At 47.3% G+C, this 20,636-nt stretch overlaps 1 protein-coding gene across 1 annotated transcript in view; it reads left to right on the plus strand.

Annotated features, from left to right (window-relative positions):
* Nucleotides 1–20,636, plus strand: part of ATP9A (ATPase phospholipid transporting 9A (putative)) — a 135,538-nt gene that overhangs the window by 105,519 nt on the left and 9,383 nt on the right. Inside the window, exons 18-24 of the mRNA XM_082600340.1 lie at nucleotides 311–481; nucleotides 2,011–2,109; nucleotides 11,598–11,687; nucleotides 11,782–11,926; nucleotides 12,759–12,823; nucleotides 16,076–16,231; nucleotides 19,393–19,457. Of these exons, the coding sequence (XP_082456466.1) occupies nucleotides 311–481; nucleotides 2,011–2,109; nucleotides 11,598–11,687; nucleotides 11,782–11,926; nucleotides 12,759–12,823; nucleotides 16,076–16,231; nucleotides 19,393–19,457 (791 nt within the window). The remainder of the gene's footprint in view (nucleotides 1–310; nucleotides 482–2,010; nucleotides 2,110–11,597; nucleotides 11,688–11,781; nucleotides 11,927–12,758; nucleotides 12,824–16,075; nucleotides 16,232–19,392; nucleotides 19,458–20,636) is intronic.

Below are 20,636 nucleotides of genomic sequence, written 5' to 3' on the forward strand. Positions count from 1 at the left end.
AGTGAGGTTGAGGCTGTTATTTCCTCTTCGGGGAGGAAAACAACTGAGGCTCAGAGAAGTTAAGTGACCTGCTAGAAGTTGCACAGCAGGTGAGTGTAGAGCAAAGGGTGGAGCTCCGGTCTGTCCAGCTCCAGCGTCTGGACTGATGAACTGGGAAGGAGGCTGGAGGTCTCAGTTTCACCCCTTTGAGGTTCACCCAGGTGCTGGGGTCCCTGCCCTGTGTGGGGGGGATGAGACGCTCCCACTGCCAGTTGGTCCGCCTTGCACCTCCCCATCCTAAGCGGTGACAGTGTCCCCTGGTGTGTCCCAGGCCCGTTATGTCCAGGCCAAGCTGAGTGTGCACGACCGTTCCCTCAAAGTGGCCACAGTGATCGAGAGCCTGGAGATGGAGATGGAGCTGCTGTGCCTGACAGGGGTGGAGGACCAGCTCCAGGCGGACGTGAGGCCCACCCTGGAGACCCTGAGGAACGCTGGCATCAAGGTAGGGTGAGCCTGCCTGGACCCACTGCTGAAATAGGTTGCCGCATGGCAGTGAATTCCAGACTTAGACCAGTGATCCCGTCAGTGGAGGGTGAAAATTAGAGATGGGGGGAGGCGGGGCCGAGGATGGAAGTAGTGACAGGGAACCGGGCTCGGACAGTGACCTGTAGCCCTCCCATCCTTGACAGCTGTGGAAGACGTCTTGTGTGTCTGCTTTTGCTGCCGGCTTCCCCTCTGCATGCCAGGCTCCATGGAGACAGGACTGAGAGCATCTCCTTAGCTCTCAGGACCAGCTGTGTCCCGCGCATTTGCAGTGTTTGTTATATTCTTGTTGAGTGTCCGGCCAGCCAACCGTCTGTCTTTTGGTCTGGGTAACTGAATGAGCACCCAACAGAGTGACCATCTGCCCCAACAAACTGCCATATTTACATTTTTGTTTGGGGCCAAAAAATACATATCTAGTAGTTTAATCCAGAGACGCCAGTAGAGGGCGTCTGGGGAGCGGGCTGCATCTCAGCAGACCCAAGCAAGGGATTAGCAAACTCATCAGCTAGAAGCTCCTGAAAATATGTAGGTTAAGCTGCCTGCCTCTGCCCAGAGCAGCTCTAGGCTGCGTCCTTGGGCCCGCATCTGGCAGGAGTGCCCGTGAGCGGGGCGATGTCAGCAGGACGGATGAGGCCTGGGCCTCCGTTTCCCACCTCATAAAGTTACTGTGAAGGAACGATGCACAGCACTTAACAGGTGCCCCGCACGGTAAACACTCGGGGAACCTTTGTGGTTATTTTCTTTCCTGCACTTGCCCTGCTGCCAAGATTTCCTTTGTCCGATGACTCTAAGGCCCCCACCCCACTTCCCCACTGGGAGCAGAGAGAACAGAGGGTTAATGGGTGAATCAGCAGGGTAGGAAGCACATCCGTTTAGACTCTGAAGACCTGGGTTCTGGGCCTGGTTGGGACAGGAACTAGCTCTGTGGCTTTGGGCAAGTCACCTACCCTCTCTGAGCCTGCAACAGTGAGATGCACAGTGCTCAGTTATGAGGCAAGGAAGAACCTGGCACGTTAACTGTCGGCGTTTTAGTTAGGGTTCAGCCCCCTGAGATTGCTCGGGGGCATCCGGCTGCGTAGAAAGACCCTATGGGACGTGACAAACCAGTATTTCCTGTGGGACATGGAAGTGACCCCCTCGTCCATACAGCCTTCCCCTTCTTTGAGATTATTTATTGCTTTAAGAACAATTTCCAGAACGGGGATTAGGAGGGCAGAGGTTGAGTTTTACGATGTCTACTGCAGCATGCGGCCGGTTTTTCAGAAGTGCCACACCAGCTTTTGCTGCCACCAGCGGCGGACGCCCAAGGTCTTGAAACCCTTGAACTGGGCCCTTTCCTGTGGTTCGTTGGGGACATTGTAGGCCTCAAGGAGGTAAATGGAACGTATCAAGTTCAGCTCGATGTGTTTGGAAACTCGGCTGACACAGGCGACAGGCTAGCCTCAAACACTAACCAAGGGGACCCCTTCCATGCGGTAATTTCAGGTTTGGATGCTGACGGGCGACAAGCTGGAGACAGCTACATGCACAGCAAAGAATGCACATCTGGTGACCAGAAACCAAGACATCCACGTTTTTCGGCTGGTAAAGCGTTCTCTGCTCTGGGGCCCTGTGGGCTGGTGCTGCCGTGTGCCCTGTAACCTCATAGCCTCGCGTGGACCCCGGGGTGGGGGGTGGCGGGAGCCCACGTCGTTGGTTTGGGTGCATCACTGAATGACCCGGGCAAGGCTCAACGATTCCTGCCGGTGGTGGTGCAGGAGCACCTGGTTAGCGCCCCGTGTTAACCTGTGTTCCTAACCCGGTGCTGGCTGTGGTCCCTTTGAGGAGCTGACGGGAGTTAGGCATGATCAGCGTGAAGGATGCAGATGAGCTCATACACGTGAAATTGTTCGTACAAGTCTGGGATTTCCCTGAACCCTTCAACGCCAAGTCCTTGGGTAGGAAATCAGTTCCAGATCGCAGGTGCCGGCCTGTCTGCCCTCCTGAAGGAAGCCCTTGAGGAACCTTTAGAAGGAGGCGTGTTGGGTGGCAAATGAATTCCCTGCCCTGGTGGCCAGCGCTTGGCCCAAACAGTGCAGGCACAAGGAGCTGCTGCAGGGCTCGAAGCCAAGGGCTGTGACTGGCCTTATTGAGTTGGGAGTTGGGAGGGGCACTAGGTCTCCTCTGGGGCCAGATGTGGTGGTCCTGCTTATCTGTCATCAGAGCTACCAAGCCAAACAACTGGATCTAGATGTTTTTTTTTTTTTTTTTTTTTTTTTGCTGTATGCGGGCCTCTCACTGTTGTGGCCTCTCCCATTGAGGAGCACGGGCTCTGGACACGCAGGCCCAGCGGCCATGGCTCACGGGCCCGGCCGCTCCACAGCATGTGGGATCCTCCCGGACCGGGGCACGAACCCGTGTCCCCTGCATCGGCAGGCGGACCCTCAACCACTGCGCCACCAGGGAAGCCCTGGATCTAGATGTTTTGGGGGTCTCCCCCCATACCCCTGCCTTTGGTCTATAGCCCGTTGAAGCTTTATGAAATCCGGCAGTTTCGGGACTAGCACAACCCGCATCGTGTGGAGACAGATACCGTGGATCCTCATTGTTCACGGATGCTGTATTTGCAAATTCACCCGCTCACTAAAACTTGTCTGTAACCCGAAAATCAATACTCGAGGTGCTTTCAGAGCCCTATATGGCGGCACGCACAGCAGTGGAAAGTCTGAGTCATCTGACGAGTGAGTTCCCAGCTGAGGTGCAGAGGGGCGGTGCTCTGCCTTTTTAAAAAGAAGTTATTGATTTATTTTTGGCTGCGTTGCTGCGCACAGTCTTTCTCTAGTTGCGGCGAGCGGGGGCTACTCTTCGTTGCGGTGCACGGGCTTCTCATTGCGGTGGCTTTTCTTGTTGCAGAGCACGGGCTCTAGGCGCGTGGGCTTCAGTAGTTGTGGCACGTGGGCTCAGTAGTTGTGGCTCGTGGGCTCTAGAGCGCAGGCTCAGTAGTTGTGGCGCACGGGCTTAGTTGCCCCACGGCATGTGGGATCTTCCCGGACCAGGGCTCGAACCCGTGTCCCCTGCATTGGCAGGCGGATTCTTAACCACTGTGCCACCAGGGAAGCCTGCTCTACCTTCTTGTCTCAGCTCTCAGGCGGATGCAAGGGTCCTTTTCAGTCTACTCAGTGCCACGTTTTTTGCATTTTGGGGGGTTTTTTGTTAGCAATTTCACTGTTTAACATGGCCCCCAGCACAGAGCTGGGTACTGACCATATCCCTGAGTGCAGGAAGGCTGTGATGAGTCTCCCGGAGATAAGCTTCCTCCAGGCATGAGTTATGGTCCTGTTGGCCATGAGTCTAGTGTTAATTAATCAATAATAAATATATTTTTTTAATTAAAAATTTTTTTTATTGAAGTGTAGTTGATGTACAATATTATATGTTTCAGGTGTGCAACACACTGATTCACAGTTTTAAAAACTTATATTCCATTTATAGTTATAAAATACTGTCTATATTCCCTGTGCTGTACAATATATCTTTGTGGCTTATTTATTTTATTTTATTTTTAAATTTTTTAATAGATCTTTATTGGAGTATAATTGCTTCACAAAACTGTGTTAGTTTCTGTTGTACAACAAAGTGAATCAGATGTATGCATACATATATCCCCATATCCCCTCCCTCTTGAGCCTCCCTCCCACCCTCCCTATCCCACCCCTCTAGGTGGTCACAAAGCACTGAGCTGATCTCCCTGTGCTATGTGGCTGCTGTCTGTTTTACATTTGGTAGTGTATATATGTCCATGCCACTCTCTCACTTTGCCCCAGATTCCCCCTCCACCCCCGTGTCCTCAAGTCCATTCTCTATGTCTACGTCTTTATTCCTGCCCTGCCATTAGGTTTATCAGCACCATTTTTTTTTTTAGATTCCATATATATGTGTTAGCATACAGTATTTGTTTTTCTCTTTCTGACTTCACTCTGTATGATAGACTCTAGGTCCGTCCACCTCACTAAAAAGAATTTTGGGTTTTTTTATGGCTGAATAATATTTCATTGTATATATGTGCCACATCTTCTTTACCCATTCATCTGTCGATGGACATTTAGGTTGGTTCCATGTCCTGGCTATTGTAAATAGAGCTGCAATGAACATTGTGGTACATGACTCTTTTTGAATTATGGTTTTCTCAGGGTATATGCCCAATAGTGGGATTGCTGGGTCATATGGTAGTTCTGTTTTTAGTTTCTTAAGGAACTTCCATACTGTTCTCCATAGTGGTTGTATGAATTTATATTCCCACCAACAGTGCAGGAGGGTTCCCTTTTCACCACACCGTTTCCAGCATTTATTGATTCTAGATTTTTTGATAATGGCCATTCTGACCAGTGTGAGGTGATACCTCGTAATTTTGATTTGCATTTCTCTAATAATTAGTGATGTTGAGCACCTTTTTATGTGCCTCTTGACCATCTGTATGTCTTATTTGGTGAAATGTCTATTTAGGTGTTCTGCCCATTTTTTAATTGGATTGTTTGGTTTTTTTGATATTGAGCTCCATGAGCTGTTTGGATATTTTGGAGATTAATCTTTTTTTTTTTTTTCTGCGGTACGTGGGCCTCTCACTGTTGTGGCCTCTCCCGCTGCGGAGCACAGGCTCTGGAGGCACAGGCTCAGCGGCCATGGCTCATAGGCCCAGCCGCTCCGTGGCATGTGGGATTCTCCCGGACCGGGGCACGAACCCGTGTCCCCTGCATCGGCAGGCGGACTCTCAGCCACTGCGCCACCAGGGAAGCCCAGGAGATTAATCCTTTGTCCATTGGTTTCATTTGCAAATATTTTCTCCCATTCTGAGGGTTGTCTTTTCATCTTGTTTATGGTTTCTTTCGCTGTGCAAAAGCTTTGAAGTTTAATTTGGTCCAATTTATTTAGTTTTGTTTTTATTTTCATTACTCTAGGAGTTGGGTCAAAAGAGATCTTGCTGTGATTTATGTCAAAGAGTGTTCTTCCTGTGTTTTCCTCTGAGAGTTTTATAGTGTCTGGTCTTACATTTAGGTCTTTAATCCATTTGGAGTTTATTTTTGTGTATGGTGTTGGGGAGTGTTCTAATTTCATTCTTTTACATGTAGCTGTCCAGTTTTCCCAGCACCACTTATTGAAGAACCACCATTGTATGTTCTTGCCTCCTTTGTCATAAATTAGGTGACCATATGTGCATGGGTTTATCTCTGGGCTTTCTATCCTGTACCATTGATCTATGTTTCTGTTTTTGTGCCAGTACCATACTGTCTTGATTACTTTAGCTTTGTAGTATAGTTTGAAGTCAGAGAGCCTGATTCCTCCAGCTCTGTTTTTCTTTCTCAAGATTGCTTTGGCTATTCAGGGTCTTTTGTGTTTCCATACGAATTGTAAAATTTTTTTGTTCTAATTCTGTGAAGAATGCCGTTGGTAGTTTGATAGGGATTGCATTGAATCTGTAGATTGCTTTGGGTAGTACAGTCATTTTCACAATATTGATTCTTCCAATCCAAGAACATGGTATATTTCTCCGTCTGTTTGTGTCATCTTTGATTTCTTTCATCAGTGTCTTATAGTTTTCTGACAAGTCTTTTGCCTCCTTAGGTCGGTTTATCCTAGGTATTTTATTCTTTTTGTTGTGATGGTAAATGGGATTGTTTCCTTAATTTCTCTTTCTGATTTTTCGTTGTTAGTGTATAGGATTGCAGGAGATTTCTGTGCATTAATTTTGTATCCTGCAACCTTACCAAATTCATTGATTAGTTCTAGTAGTTTTCTGATGGCATCTAGGATTTTCTATGTATAGTATCATGTCATCTGCAAACAGTGACAGTTTTACTTCTTCTTTTCCAATTTGTATGCCTTTTCTTTTTCTTCTCTGATTTCCGTGGCTAGGACTTCCAAAACTGTGTTGAATAAGAGTGGCGAGAGTGGACATCCTTATCTTGTTCCTGATCTTAGAGGAAATGCTTTCAGTTTTTCACCATTGATTATGATGCTTTCTGTGGGTTTGTCATATATGGCCTTTATTATGTTGAGGTAGGTTCCCTCTGTGCCCATTTTCTGGAGAGTTTTTATTATAAATGGGTGTTGAATTTTGTCAAAAGCTTTTACTGCATCTGTTGAGATGATCATGTGGTTTTTATTCTTCAATTTGTTAATATAGCGTATCACATTGATTGATTTGTGTATATTGAAGAATCCTCGCATCCCTGGGATAAATCCTACTTGATCATGGTGTATGATCCTTTTAATGTGTTGTTGGACTCTGTTTGCTAGTATTTTGTTCAGGATTTTTGCATCTATGTTCATCAGTGATAGTGGTCTATAATTTTCTTTTTTTGTGATATCTTTTTCTGGTTTTGGTATCAGGGTGGTGGCTTTGTAGAATGAATTTGCGAGTGTTCCTCCCTCTGGAGTTTTTTGGAAGAGTTTGAGAAGGATCTGTGTTAGCTCTTCTCTAAATGTTTGATAGAATTCGCCTTTGAAGCCATCTGGTCCTGGACTTTTGTTTATTGGAAGATTTTTAATTAGTTTCAATTTCATTACTTGTGATAGGTCTGTTTATATTTTCTAATTCTTCCTGATTGAGTCTTGGAAAATTGTACCTTTCCAAGAATTTGTCCATTTCTTCGTGGTTGTCCATTTTATTGGTATATAGTTGTTTGCAGTAGTCTCTCATAATCCTTTGTATTTCTGCAATGTCAGTTGTGATTTCTCCTTTTTCATTTCTAATTTTATTGATTTGCATCCTCTCCCTTTTTTTCCTGATGAGTCTGGCTAAGGGTTTATCAATTTTGTTTATCTTCGCAAAGAACCAGCTTTTCATTTTATTGACCTTTGCTATTGTTTTCTTCATTTCTATTTCATCTATTTCTGCTCTGATCTTTATGATTTCTTTCCTTCTACTGACTTTGGGTTTTCTTTGTTCTTCTTTCTCTAGTTGCTTTAGGTGTAGGGTTAGATGGTTTATTTGAGATTTTTCTTGTTTCTTGAGGTGAGATTGAATTGCTATAAACTTCCCTCTTAGAACTGCTTTTGCTACATGCCATAGGTTTTGGGTCGTTGTGTTTTTGTTGTCATTTGTTTCTATGTTTTTTTAAAATTTCTTCTTTGATTTCTTCAGTGATCTCTTGGTTATTTAGTAGTGCACTGTTTAGCCTCCATGTATTTATGTTTTTTTACAGTTTTTTTCCCCTGTAATTGATTTCCAATTTCATCATGTTGTGGTCAGAAAAGATGCTTGATACGATTTCAGTTTTCTTAAATTTTCCGAGGCTTGATTTGTGACCCAAGATGTGATCTATCCTGGAGAATGTTCTGTGTGCACTTGAGAAGAAAGTGTATTCTGCCACTTTCATGTGGAATGTTCTATAAATGTCAATGAAATGTATCTGACCTATTGTGTCATTTAAAGCTTGTGTTTCCTTATTTATTTTCTGTTTGGATGATCTGTCCATTGGTGTAAGTGGGGCGTTAAAGTCCCCTGCTATTTTAGTGTTACTGTCAATTTCCACTTTCATGGTTGTTAGCATTTGCCTTATGTATTGAGGTGTTCCTATTTTGGGTGCATAAACATTTATAATTGTTTTAGCTTTTTCTTGGATTGATCCCTTGATCATTATGTAGTGTCCTTCCTTATCTCTTCTAACAGTCTTTATTTTAAAGTCTATTTTATCTGATACAAGTATTGCTACTCCAGCTTTCTTTTGATTTCCATTTGTATGGAATATCTTTTCCCATCCCTTCACTTTCAGTGTGTATGTGTCCCTAGGTCTGAAGTGGGTCTCTTGTAGACAGCATATATATGGGTCCTGTTTTTGTATCCATTCAGCTAGTCTGTGTCTTTTGGTTGGGGCATTTAATCCATTTACATTCAAGGTTATTATCGATATGTATGTTCCTATTACCGTTTTCTTAATTGTTTTGGGTTTGTTTTTGTGGGTCTGCTCCTTCTCTTGTGTATCCTGCCTAGAGAAGTTTCCTTAGCATTTGTTGTAAAGCTCGCTTGGTGGTGCTGAATTCTCTTAGCTTTTGCTCATCTGAAAGCTTTTGATTTCTCTGTTGAATCTGAATGAGATCCTTGCTGGGTAGAGTAATCTTGGTTATAGGTTTTTCTCTTTCACCACTTTAAGTATATCCTGCCACTCCCTTCTGGCATGCAGAGTTTCTGCTGAAAAATCAGCTGATAACCTTATGGGGATTCCTTTGTATGTTATTTTTTGCTTTACCCTTGCTGCTTTTAATATTTTTTCTTTGAATTTAATTTTTGTTAGTCTGTTTAATATGTGTCTTGGTGTGTTTCTCCTAGGGTTTATCCTGTATGGGACTCTCTGTGCTTCCTGGACTTGGGTGACTAATTCCTTTCCCATGTTAGGGAAGTTTTCTACTATAATCTCTTCAGATATTTTCCCAGACCCTTTCTTTTTCTCTTCTTCTTCTGGGACCCTATAATTTGAATGTTGGCGCATTTATTGTTATCCCAAAGGTCTCTGAGATGGTCTTCAGTTCTTTTCATTCTTTATTCTGCTCCTCAGCAGTTATTTCCACCGTTTTGTCTTCCAGCTCACTTATTCATTCTTCTGCCTCAGTTATTCTGTTATTGATTCCTTCTAGTGTATTTTTCATTCCAGTTACTGTGTCGTTCAACTCTGTTTGTGCTTTAGTTCTTCTAGATCTTTGTTAAACATTTCTTTTGTTTTCTCAGTCTGTGCCTCCATTCTGTTTCCGAGATTCAGGATCATCTTTACTGTCTGAATTCTTTTTCAGGTAGATGGCCTGTTTCCTCTTCATTTATTTGGTCTTATAGGTTTTTACCTTGCTCCTTCATCTCTGACATATTTTTTTTGCCATCTCTCTTTTTTTTTTTTTTTTTGATGAGTGGGATTGTGTTCCTGTTTTACTTGTTGTTTGGCCTGAGGCTTCCAGCACTGGAGTTTGTAGGCTGTTGGGTAGATCTGGGTCTTGGTGCCAACATGAGGACCTTCGGGAGACCTCATTCCGATGAATATTCCCTGGGGTCTGGGGTTCTCTGTTAGTCCAGTGGTTCAGACTTGGAGCTCCCACCACAGGAGCTTCGGCCCAACCCCTGGCTCATGAACCAAGATCCTGTAAGCCGTGTGGGGCGGCCAAAAAAAAAAAAAAAGGAAAACAATAACAAAGTAAAAAATAAAATTAGACTAGGAAACTAACAGATATGTTAGAAAGAATATAAAAATAAAAATATAGATGAAACAACAACCGAAAGGTAAAACAGAACCACAATAGTAAAAAAGAGGAGGAGAAGGAAAAAGAAAAAGGTGGAAAAGGGCTTGGTTGTGGAGGGCGGGGCCTAAGCAGGGGTGGGGTTTGGGTGGTGGGCAGGGCCTATGCTTAGGAGCCCCAGGGCTGGAAAAGGCCCTGGGGGTGTAGGGGGTGGGGCTTAGGCTCAACAGAACAGAAGGGGCCCAGGTGTGCCTCCTGCCTGTGGTCTCAGAGGGTGGGGGACCCCACTTGGGAGCCCAGCAGGGCTCGAGTGGGTGGGGCAAACACCCTCTGCTGCTCTCCTCCAGTCCCCAAGGGCCTCTCCCGCCTGCCTCTCCTGTTCTCCCCCAGCCTCCTTCCTACACCCCCAGGACCAACGGGGCCTAGAGGGGGCCTCTGAGGGCGTAGGACCCGGCCTGAGAGCAAGGCAGACTTCCCTGGCCGATTGGGCAGGGGAAACGCTTGGTGCACTCCACCCACATCCGAGCTCCTGAGGGTCCCTCCAGGCGTGGGAACCCCTCCCCCCTCTCAGCCACCCCTCAGGGGTGCTGGTCCTGTCTGGCCTCCACTTCTCCTCCCCACTCAGTCCCCCACATCTTACCGGTTCACTTGAGCATTCCTCCTGTCTCTCGGGGTGTTGAGATCCCCCACCAGCGTCCAGCAGGTTCCCTAGTTGTGGGGAGACGCAAACTCTGTGTCTTCCCACACCGCCATCTTGACTCTGCCAGCCCCTTATTTTATACATAGTAGTTTGTACCTCTTAATCCCCTACCCCTATCTTGCCCCTCCCTGCTTCCCTCTCCCACTTGGTAACCACTAGTTTGTTCTCTATATCTGTGGGTCTGTTTCTTTTTTGTCACATTCACTAGTTTGTTTTATTTTTTAGATTCCACATATAAGTGATATCATGCAGTACTTGTCTTTCTCTGACTTATTTCAACAATACATATTTTCAAAGATGTCTTTAAACAGAGGCACATAGAAAATGAGGTTATGTATTGACTGATGGACAAAAATATTGGGACCAGAGGCTCCTAGGAGCCTAGCCAGCCCTGTACCTCCCCCAGGAGCAGTGGTTTAAAAATCACTACTTCAGTATTCACAGCAACTTTCCCGGACATAACTATTGCACATAGTGAGAACACACTGTATGCTCTAGAATTCAGGGGTTGCAAACTATAACCCGTGTGCCGGCCACCTGTTTTTGTAAATAAAGTTTTATTTAAACACAAGATCTACCCATCTGTTTACATATTGTCTGTGGCTGCTTTGGCACTGTAGCGGCAAAGTTGGGTAGTTGTGACAGACTGTATGGTCCACAAAGTGTGTCATATTTAACACCTGGTCCTTCTTAGAAAAGCCCCTGCCTGATGCCTGGCTTCCAAGGCCTGCTCTGCAGTGGATGGGCTGTGACATGGTAGCCAGGCTAACAAATATTGCCCTGTGTCAGTTTCCTTAGATGTAAAGTAGAACTATTATCATCATGCACCTCGAAGAGTCCTTGTGAGAAACAAATGGGGTGAAAATGCTTGAAAAGTGCTTATTTGCACAGTGCCTGGCACAGAATGAAAGCACAGTGGCTTTGTGCTCTTATTTTTATTATGTGGGTCACAGCCATCCTGGGGGAAGTGCGAGGGGATGGTTGGCGTACAGGCCCTCCGGATTCCCACAGAGTCACAGCAAACAGGATCTAATTTGGCTCTGGCTCTGGGGGCAGGGGAGGGGTGGGGTCCCGGGCCGGCGGCCATGGTCTTCACGAGCCTGCAGGAAGCCGCTGTTTGTTGTTCCACCAGCTCCGGAGAGCAAGGCCTCCTTCCCCGTTTCTTTCCTTCCAGGTGACCAACCGCGGCGAGGCCCACCTCGAGCTGAACGCCTTCCGCAGGAAGCACGACTGTGCCCTGGTCATCTCCGGAGACTCCCTGGAGGTGGGCACGGGCAACCCCGCCAGCAGGCTCCTCCCGGGAGCTGCCGTGTGGGAGGGGCCTTGGCCGACGCACCACCTCTCCCTGACCCCGCCAGGTTTGCCTCAAGTACTACGAGTACGAGTTCATGGAGCTGGCCTGCCAGTGCCCGGCCGTGGTCTGCTGCCGCTGCGCGCCCACCCAGAAGGCCCAGATTGTTCGCCTGCTCCAGGAGCGCACGGGCAAGCTCACGTGTGCAGTAGGTAGGGGCTGCCGCGCCTGCGCACCGCGCCTGCGCAGAGCGACCTTCCCAAGGGGTGAATGGGTTCTGCTGCCCTGGTGGTCAGGTTCCCAGGCCACTTTATTCAGGCCGTGACATTGACACCCCCTCCCCCTTTGACCCTATTTTTGTTACTATTATTGTTTTTTTAAAGTATTTTGCTTTGAGAAAGAGTCGAGAAGCATGCAGAGGGCGTTCCTCCTTAGCCTGCGCTTCCTTTGCCAGTGACATGGGACACAGCAATGCCTGGGGGCTAAGACCACACTGCGGAGAGGAATCTGGGTCCAAATTGCTGGTTTTTCCTAGCTGAGGGTCCCGGAGGGCTTCCTTCCCCCAGCTGAGCCTGTCTGCTCATTGGTAGAAGGGGAGAGTAACAGTGGTTCTCTCAGATGGTGCTTATGAGGATTCCGAGGGGCGGTAGCTTTTAAGAAGTGCTTGCTGCCCTCACAGTAAGCGTGCCCTACGTGCAACGTCTGTCATTGCTGATAATGACGAGACACCGACGCCTTGGAGGCAGGGCATGCGATGTTGTAAGTGCCCACGTGGCATGGACACAGTTCCCTTGCTCAGTGACTCAATGGCTAGGACCCTCAGCCAGTCACCTGGTTCCTCTGACTCTCAGCTCCTCCGCCTGTAAAATAAGAACCTGTTGCTGCAGGTTGCTGGAGCGATTACGGAGCAGAACAGAAAAGCCACGTAGCGTGAGTGAAAGGCAGCACGTGTGTGATTATTCAAAGTAACGGTGGAAAGCAAGCTTATGTTTCTTGCCTCTCCCTAATTTCCTGGCTCTTCTCTCTGGTCTGGGTGACCCGCAGGTGATGGAGGCAACGACGTCAGTATGATCCAAGAATCGGACTGTGGTGTGGGTGTCGAGGGAAAGGTGAGCCCGTGGGGTGGGGGGCGTGTGTGCTGATTTCTGCCCAGTGGTTGTCGTGAGGATGTGAAGTGGTTGTGTCATTAGCTGGGAGTTGCTCCACCAGCTGGAGTTTCATTTTCCCTCCAAGACACAGCTTTTAATGCTTCTGGAAATTCTAGATTACAATTACAGAGCATAAGGAATCATGTATCATAATTACCTAGTATTACTATCTGCAAGTCACAGATCCCTATCACTGTTTTCTTACAGACAAATGCTGAGTCTTTGCTTGCCAAAACCGAATTTTTTAAAGTGTTTTGCTACATTCTTAGGGTGCAGCGAATGTACTTCCATCGCTTTCCTGGGAGTGTTGTCAGTAAAAGCATTAGTTATCATACTGTGGGGTGATCTCTTGGGATTATGGAAGAATGTGGCGTGGTTTGCCCCTCATTAAATTTATTATTTTTTTAAATTTATTTATTTTTGGCTGTGTTGGCTCTTCCTTGCTGCGCGTGGGCCCTCTGCAGCTGCGGTGAGCAGGGGCTACTCTTCGTTGCGGTGCATGGGCTTCCCACCACGGCGGACTTTCCTGTTGCGGAGCACGGGCTCTAGGCACACGGGCCTCAGTAGCTGTAGCACGCGGGCTCAGCAGTTGTGGCTTGCGGACTCTAGCACGCAGGCTCGGTAGCTGCGGCGCACGGGCTTTGTTGCTCCGTGGCATGTGGGATCCTCCCAGACCAGAGATTGAACCCACGTCCCCTGCATTGGCAGGCGGACTCCCAACCACTGTGCCACCAGGGAAGTCCTGCCCATCATTAAAAGGCTAAGTTTGTGTGTTACAGTATAGTAGTTTTCCTCTTTCCTTCCCTGTCAACTGTGTGCCAGCTGTGTATAGTTTACCCTGCCCTCTCTCGTTTGTGATCTTGCGGTGACTGTAGGCAAGGAGGCTGGTCACCACGTTTGTTAGCACAGTGTGTAGAGTAAGAGTACAGAGGCCGTGAGTGAGGGCTGGAGATGCTCCCTTATGTGTTTCATTCCATACATTGCTGCATTTGGAATTTCCAAAAATGTTTTTTCTTTTCCACCCCCTTTTTTTTTTTCCTGGTTTTCTGGTTCTCATCCAGTTGACAGTTACTTGAAATTGCAGAGTTAAGTGATCCTTGAAGGAGTTGTTATGTCTGAAATCTGTATGGATTCCTTTAATGCAGGTTTTAAGAAGCACACTTGAGTTTAATAGATGGAATTCTTCACACGATGCTGATAGTACTAAAACATTTTCCCTTCTGTTCAGAATTATATTCTGATTCCTTTGGTTTTTGGAGTCTAAAAGTAAAAAGTGCTCACTGTAAAAAAAAAAAACCTGAGGGCCTCCCTGGTGGCGCAGTGGTTGAGAGTCCGCCTGCCGATGCAGGGGATACGGGTTCGTGCCCCGGTCTGGGAGGATCCCATATGCCGCGGAGCGGCTGGGCCCGTGAGCCATGGCCGCTGGGCCTGCGCATCCGGAGCCTGTGCTCCGCAACGGGAGAGGCCACAACAGTGAGAGGCCCGCATACCGCAAAAAGAAAAAAACAAAAACAAACAAAAAAAAAACCTGAAACAATTTAGAAATGGATAAAGTGCATCCTTTCTTTTAGATGGAGGTATAAAACTAGTAACATTGGTTATTCTTCCAGAATTTTTGTCTATTTCTATACTAGTAGTTATGGGTATATATATATATAATATCATATATATACACACATAAATACATATATGTATGCATACACACATCTTACACATGTGTATACATTATTTCCACATAGAATGTAAAATTTAAAACGTTATACTATGCTTTTTTAAAAATGCAGCTTGCCTAAATCTGTTCTATCTTAGATTTCTTTATACATCAGAACATGTAGATCCACCATTTTGTACGTTGCCTCGACCTTTTGTATTTTGAAAAATGTAACTCCTTCAGAAAAGTTGAAATAGAACAGTGAGCACCTGTCTACTCTTTGCTGTAATTTACCAGTTGTAAACAGTTGCAGGATTCTCCCTCTGCTCTTCCTCCCCCTCACTCTCCCTGCTTCCTCAGAATCAGCTGAAAGTAAGTTGCGGATATGTTACCCCTAAATACTTCAGCTTGGATCTCTTTTAAGAACAGGTGTATTCTTCTGCATAAGCAAAATAACAGCATCACCCCAAGCGTAACATTGATATGATAATATTATGTACTATTCATGGTCTCATTTCCCTAGTTGTCCTCAAGGTGTTTAAAAAGAAATCTCCGTGAAGCAGTGAAGGATCGCGGCACTGCATTTATTCCCGAGTCTTCATGTCTCTTCCCTCTTCTTTAATGGAGAACACTTCTCTCCACCTCTTTTGTGGGGGGAGGCGGTGTGTCTCACGACTTTGATGTTTTGGAGGCGTTTGGGGCAGCTGTGGAACATCCCAGGACGTCTGCGGGTCGGATGGATCTGACTCAGGTTCTGCGTTTTTGGTGTGCGGAGCACATAAGGGGAGTTTTTGTCTTCCTGTCACGTCACACCAGGAGGCTGTGATGTCCATGTGTCCCATCAGAGGCATCCGTCATGTACCTTTTAAAATTAGAGAATCCCAGGGCTTCCCTGGTGGCGCAGTGGTTGACAGTCCGCCTGCTGATGCAGGGGACGCGGGTTCGTGCCCCGGTCTGGGAAGATCCCACATGCCGCAGAGCGGCTGGGCCCGTGAGCCATGGCCGCTGAGCCTGCACGTCCGGAGCCTGTGCTCCGTAACAGGAGAGGGCACAACAGCGAGAGGCCCGCGTACTGCAAAAAAAAAAAAAAAAAGGAGAATCCCATAATATGGCTGCACTATAAATTATTTCCAGTTCTATGAACATGCAGAGCTGTACGTTCGGGAATGTTCAGTTTAGTATTGTTGGTAGCATGAGCTGTGCCCCCTCCCCCATATGTTTAACTCTGAACGGAGCTGAGTGCTAAATGTCTATCTTAGAATGATTCTTTGCTTCTGATACACATTATGGGTTGGGCCTAACCCCCAAGGCTTAATACTAGATCCGTTTGACCTCCCAATTATGAGTATCTGTGCTTATGAATGTTTTTTATTTAAATAAATTCCTCTTTTAAAATGAAATTTAGACTCAGACCACCAACCGTGTATAGCTGGAAACCAAAGAACCTCTATATTGAAGTTCTTCAAAAATCTCCTTACAGTTTCTTGCTTTTTCAATTAAAAAAAAAAAAAGTGTCTTGACCTCTTGTGCTCCTGACTGTGCCCAATGTTGTCGGATTTTAGGAAGGAAAACAGGCTTCGCTGGCTGCGGACTTCTCCATCACCCAGTTCAAGCACCTTGGCCGGTTACTCATGGTGCATGGCCGGAATAGCTACAAGCGCTCGGCCGCCCTCAGCCAGTTTGTGATCCACAGGAGCCTCTGCATCAGCACCATGCAGGTGGGTGGGCAGGTGCGCATGGCTGTGTGGTTGCCATGGACCTGAGAATTAGTCTCCACCTTGGAGCTGTTGCCCCGGCCTGGCTGGTTTAATGCCCCTCCCCCAACCCCCCCAGACCCCCCCCCCGCCACATTCTGGGCGATAGAGCTTGGAGTGGCCGCCCCGAAGCCTTCCTGTGTTGGGGGCGAAGGCTGTGCTTGCTGTGTGGAGCCGATGTGAGCATTAGCAGTGGTGCCTTGCCAGGGCTTGGCACGAAGTGGGCGGTAGTGTAAATGGCCCGGGTGCTCATATTGGGGTGAGTTGTTATCCTTAGTTGGCCAGAGGCAAAGATGCAGAGTTAAATGCCGAGTGAATACTCTGGCCCTGAGTTTTCCACACGCAGAAGCAAGGACCTACAGAGAGCAGCCACAAAAGAAGAATGACTTGCTTTTCTTGAGTGCCTCCTGTACCCTGGGCGTCAGGCTAAGTGTTCACAATGCGGGCTCACCTGCAGTCCTCACTGTAGCCTGTGCCCATTCTGCAGATGGGGAGGCTGAGGGTCAGTGTGGGCGAGAAATCGGTGCAGTGTCTCTCAGGGATTTAGTCTACCCAGGCAGGGGATTCCGGTACCTGTGCTCTTAATGCAGGTGTGCCCCTCAGCCCCCCATCCACAGGGCCAGCTGCTGCTTCCACATGCAGGGGGGCGCTTAGCGAGGGCGGCGCAGCCCAGGGCATCTCGCTTCTGCCTCCAGTGCAGCCTGGCTGGGAGTCCAGTGTAGTTATCCCAATTGTCAGTCCTCTCAGGGAGTTACATCTTGCTTTTTCACAAAAGGATTCTAGACTGTGTAAGGTATTTTCCCATCTTCTCTCTCCCCAGCTCCTTCAAAGTCTGTCATCAGGCTGTGGCAATGAAGTTGTATTAGGAAGGAGGCCAAAGGGAGGGAAAGGAAGCATTTTGGGTGTTGAAAAACTATTGGCTGACTTTCCTCCTTGGGCGTTTAGGTGAAAAATACCCGCAGTTAAGTGGTGAGAACCATAGGAATGGGACATCTTGGAACCCATATCATCAGGTATCTCTGAGACCTTGAGCAAGTCACGTTACCACTCTGGGCTTTAGTCTTTCCACCTGTAAAGTGGGCATCAGACTTCTCCATCACTCCATCCAAGCATCTTGGCCCTTGCCCCTCAGACAGGGCTACTTTGAAAAGCAGAGAGTTTTATAAGGCATCAAGTGCTGAAGGCGTCCTTACCATTATTAATCAAAACAAAACAGGCTAATGTATAAACCTAAGGTGATGTTTTAATTTGTGGGAAAGGTGTTTAACCATACATGAAAGACACCCTGCCTTAAAGGGTCGAGTGGTGCTTCCTGGTGTACATGAGAATTCACCCTCCACTGGCTCATCCGTGCCTTTGGTGGGGTGGGCGGTTTATGTTTTCAGGATCTATTGCATTTATGAGTGAAGGAGCCTTACAGTGATTTTCATCAACACAGTCTAAACGCTAACAGCTGCTACGGTTCGTCGGACCACATCTGTACTTTTATTTTATGTTAGCTCATCAACTGACCTGGATAATGTCATGGTTTTAATCACTGGGAGATTAATCAGCTTGTCCCTGGGCAAACACACAAAAGCTGGCCTGGGTGAGCTGACTTCTGTAATGCCTGTATGTTACCATGAACATCGATTCAGAAAAAAAATTCTAGCAGGAGGAATTGTTCTTTGTGCTGTAGGAAAAAAAAAAAAAAAAGCCAAAAAAACGCCCTTAACCCTGTCCACTGTGCTGAAAGTGACTGGCTGAGAGCAAGTCCCGTTCGAATTGCACCTTGAGGGTAGTGGGCTCTTAGGTAGATGAAGGCATAGCACACAGTGCTCTTTCCGGGGTGAAGGCTTTATGGTCAGTCTGGCCCTTTTAGAGAAGGAGGCTCCTGGTGTTGCTCTGTAAAACTGAACACCAGATTCTTGACGTCTTTATAACCATCCTTCCTGTGCAGTGGCCCAGCCTGGGTGAGAAGTCATTTGAAAAACAGATTGCACCTTTCAGTTCTGAAATCACGACCGGGTGTGGCCGGGGCTGCCCGTGACCATGGCTCTAGGTGCCACCTGTGTTCTGAGCTCTGTGCCAAGCGAACACCCACAGCGGGTGATGAGGGGAAGGGGTCTCTGTCCCACGCTCTTTTTAACCACTAGCCTGGCCCAGCCTTTTCCTCCACGTTCGGTTTTTAAAAAGCCTTTAGGCAACAGTTATCCCTGGCCTCCCGTACGTTTTATACTGATAGAAATTAGCTTTGAGGTCACTTTGCTTCTGTTGGCCCGTAGATGTTCAGAGAAGGAAGTCACAGAGGATCAAGCCTGATTTTATCTCCCTAGCCTACTTCTCACTGCCAGTAGCTAATATTTTCCAAATCCGGAAGCAGACATTTCAGTAGGCGTTCGTAAATATCTTTATTGCTTTTGTCTAATTGCAAAAGTAGCAGGTTGTGGGCTCTTTGTAAAAATTTCCAAGAAGAGTGAAACATGTAATCTGAGAAGTGAAGCCTTCTCTGCGGTCCTACCCTTCAGGGTAACTAACTGGTGCATATCCTCACAGTGGAGGCCATTTTTCCCTACCTGTTTCCAATACGTACACCAACTCGTTTAGCGATTGTACACCCAGAGAGGTGGTAATTCTGAGCCGTCAGGAGTGTGGGCTCTGGAGACAGAACTGGGCTTGAGTCCCGCAGGGCCATTTAGGTGCTCAGTTTCCCCTTCTGTAAAATGTAGGGGGTATTAGGACTTGATCTCATGCGTTCTTCTGGAGATTCACTGAGATCAGATACAAAGTATTTCCGGGTCCAGCTTGTGTAACTTAATAAATGTTCACAGCAGAGCTGAGAGTGGACCCTGGAGCTAAACTCTCCGGTGTGACTCCTGGCTCTGTCCCTTATGAGCTGTGCTATCTTGGGCAAGTCACTTAACCTCTCTGTGCCTTACTTCCCTCATCTGTAAAATGGGGATGATGATAACAGTACCTCCTTCAGAGGGTTGCTATAGTAGTTAAATGAGCTAATATACTTAACGCACCGTAACCGTGTGGGTGTAAAATAAGTGCTCTGTAAGCGTTGGCTGTTATTTTTCTGATACAAACACGAGGGCTTTGGTCATGGTTTTTGGTAACATCCTCCTTTTTCCTCGGCACAGGCTGTCTTTTCCTCCGTGTTTTACTTTGCCTCCGTTCCTCTCTATCAAGGATTCCTCATCATTGGGTAAGGAAGTCCAGGCAAGGTATTAATTTTTAATGAAACCTCCCTAACATGCCACAGAAGAAGGAGGAAGCATCATGTGAAGACCCTTCAGTCCCCAGGTCAAGGCAGGTCTGGCAGTCTGGTGTAGAACCTTCTTGAATGAATACGTTTTTGAACTGGTAAGCCCTTAGCCAAATTGCGCATGCAGAGTCCGATCTGTTTGTGGTCCACACCTACCTGATGGTTGAAGAATGCTCGCCCACGAGAGCCTGAGGTTGTTAGCTGATTGATACACCAGGCAAGAGTGAAGCTTCACAGACAGTGATTTCTTAGGAAATCACTGAGGGGTCTTAGAAAGAGTGGAAGGGGCATCTGGAAAGTACCCTCTCTGCCATGGCTGCCCATAGTGGACCATCCTGCTGGTGGGTCTCTAAGGCGGCCAGAGCCATGCTCTCTCCAGGTTACCCCTGATAGAGCTTGGCCACTGCGTGCCACTGACCTGTGAGGCATGCTGTCCCTTGGATGTTTGCTACATTTGCTATCAAACCCACCCCCCGTTCCTGACCTGGAATTTAGGACGTTCCTTTTGACCTTTTGAGAGGATGTGCTCAGTCTCTGAATTCCCCAGGTAGGTGGAGTTTGGTTACCACATGCCCTAGATAGAGATGCTGGCAGGGCGCTCCCCTGGTTACCAAGGTGGGAAGCACAGAGAGGCCGACTGGTCCCAGTGGAGTCTTAAAAAGTATGCCTTCCATCTTCTTATGTTCAGCCTGAAAGTAGGCACTGGAATTCTGCCTGCTTCTAATTGGAAAAATGGCCTATCCTTTGTCAGGTCCTGGAAGAGAGGCAGAACATGCCTGAATAGAACCAGGGGTTCCCTGAACTGTGCTCTATGTGCCCGCCCCCCCCATGATCTGGTCCCCTTTTCCCTCTTGGTTCTCATCTCTTCGCTTTCCCCCTCACCCGCTCAGCTCCACCCAGACTGGCAGCCTCGCTGTTCTTCAAACAGGACAGACACGCCTCCACCTCAGGGCCTTTGCACTTGCTGTTCTCTCTGCCTGGAATGCTCTTCCCTCGGATATTGGCATGGCCTCCCTCCCACCTCTTGCGGGTGTTGCGGGTGTTTTCTCAAATGCCCCGTCTCCTGTCCACCCTCTCTAAAATTGCACCACCCCACCCCATGCCTCATTCCCTCTTCCC

The sequence above is a fragment of the Mesoplodon mirus genome, assembly GCF_964341445.2.
Source record: "Mesoplodon mirus genome assembly, chromosome: 15".
Taxonomy (NCBI): Eukaryota; Metazoa; Chordata; class Mammalia; order Artiodactyla; family Ziphiidae; genus Mesoplodon; species Mesoplodon mirus.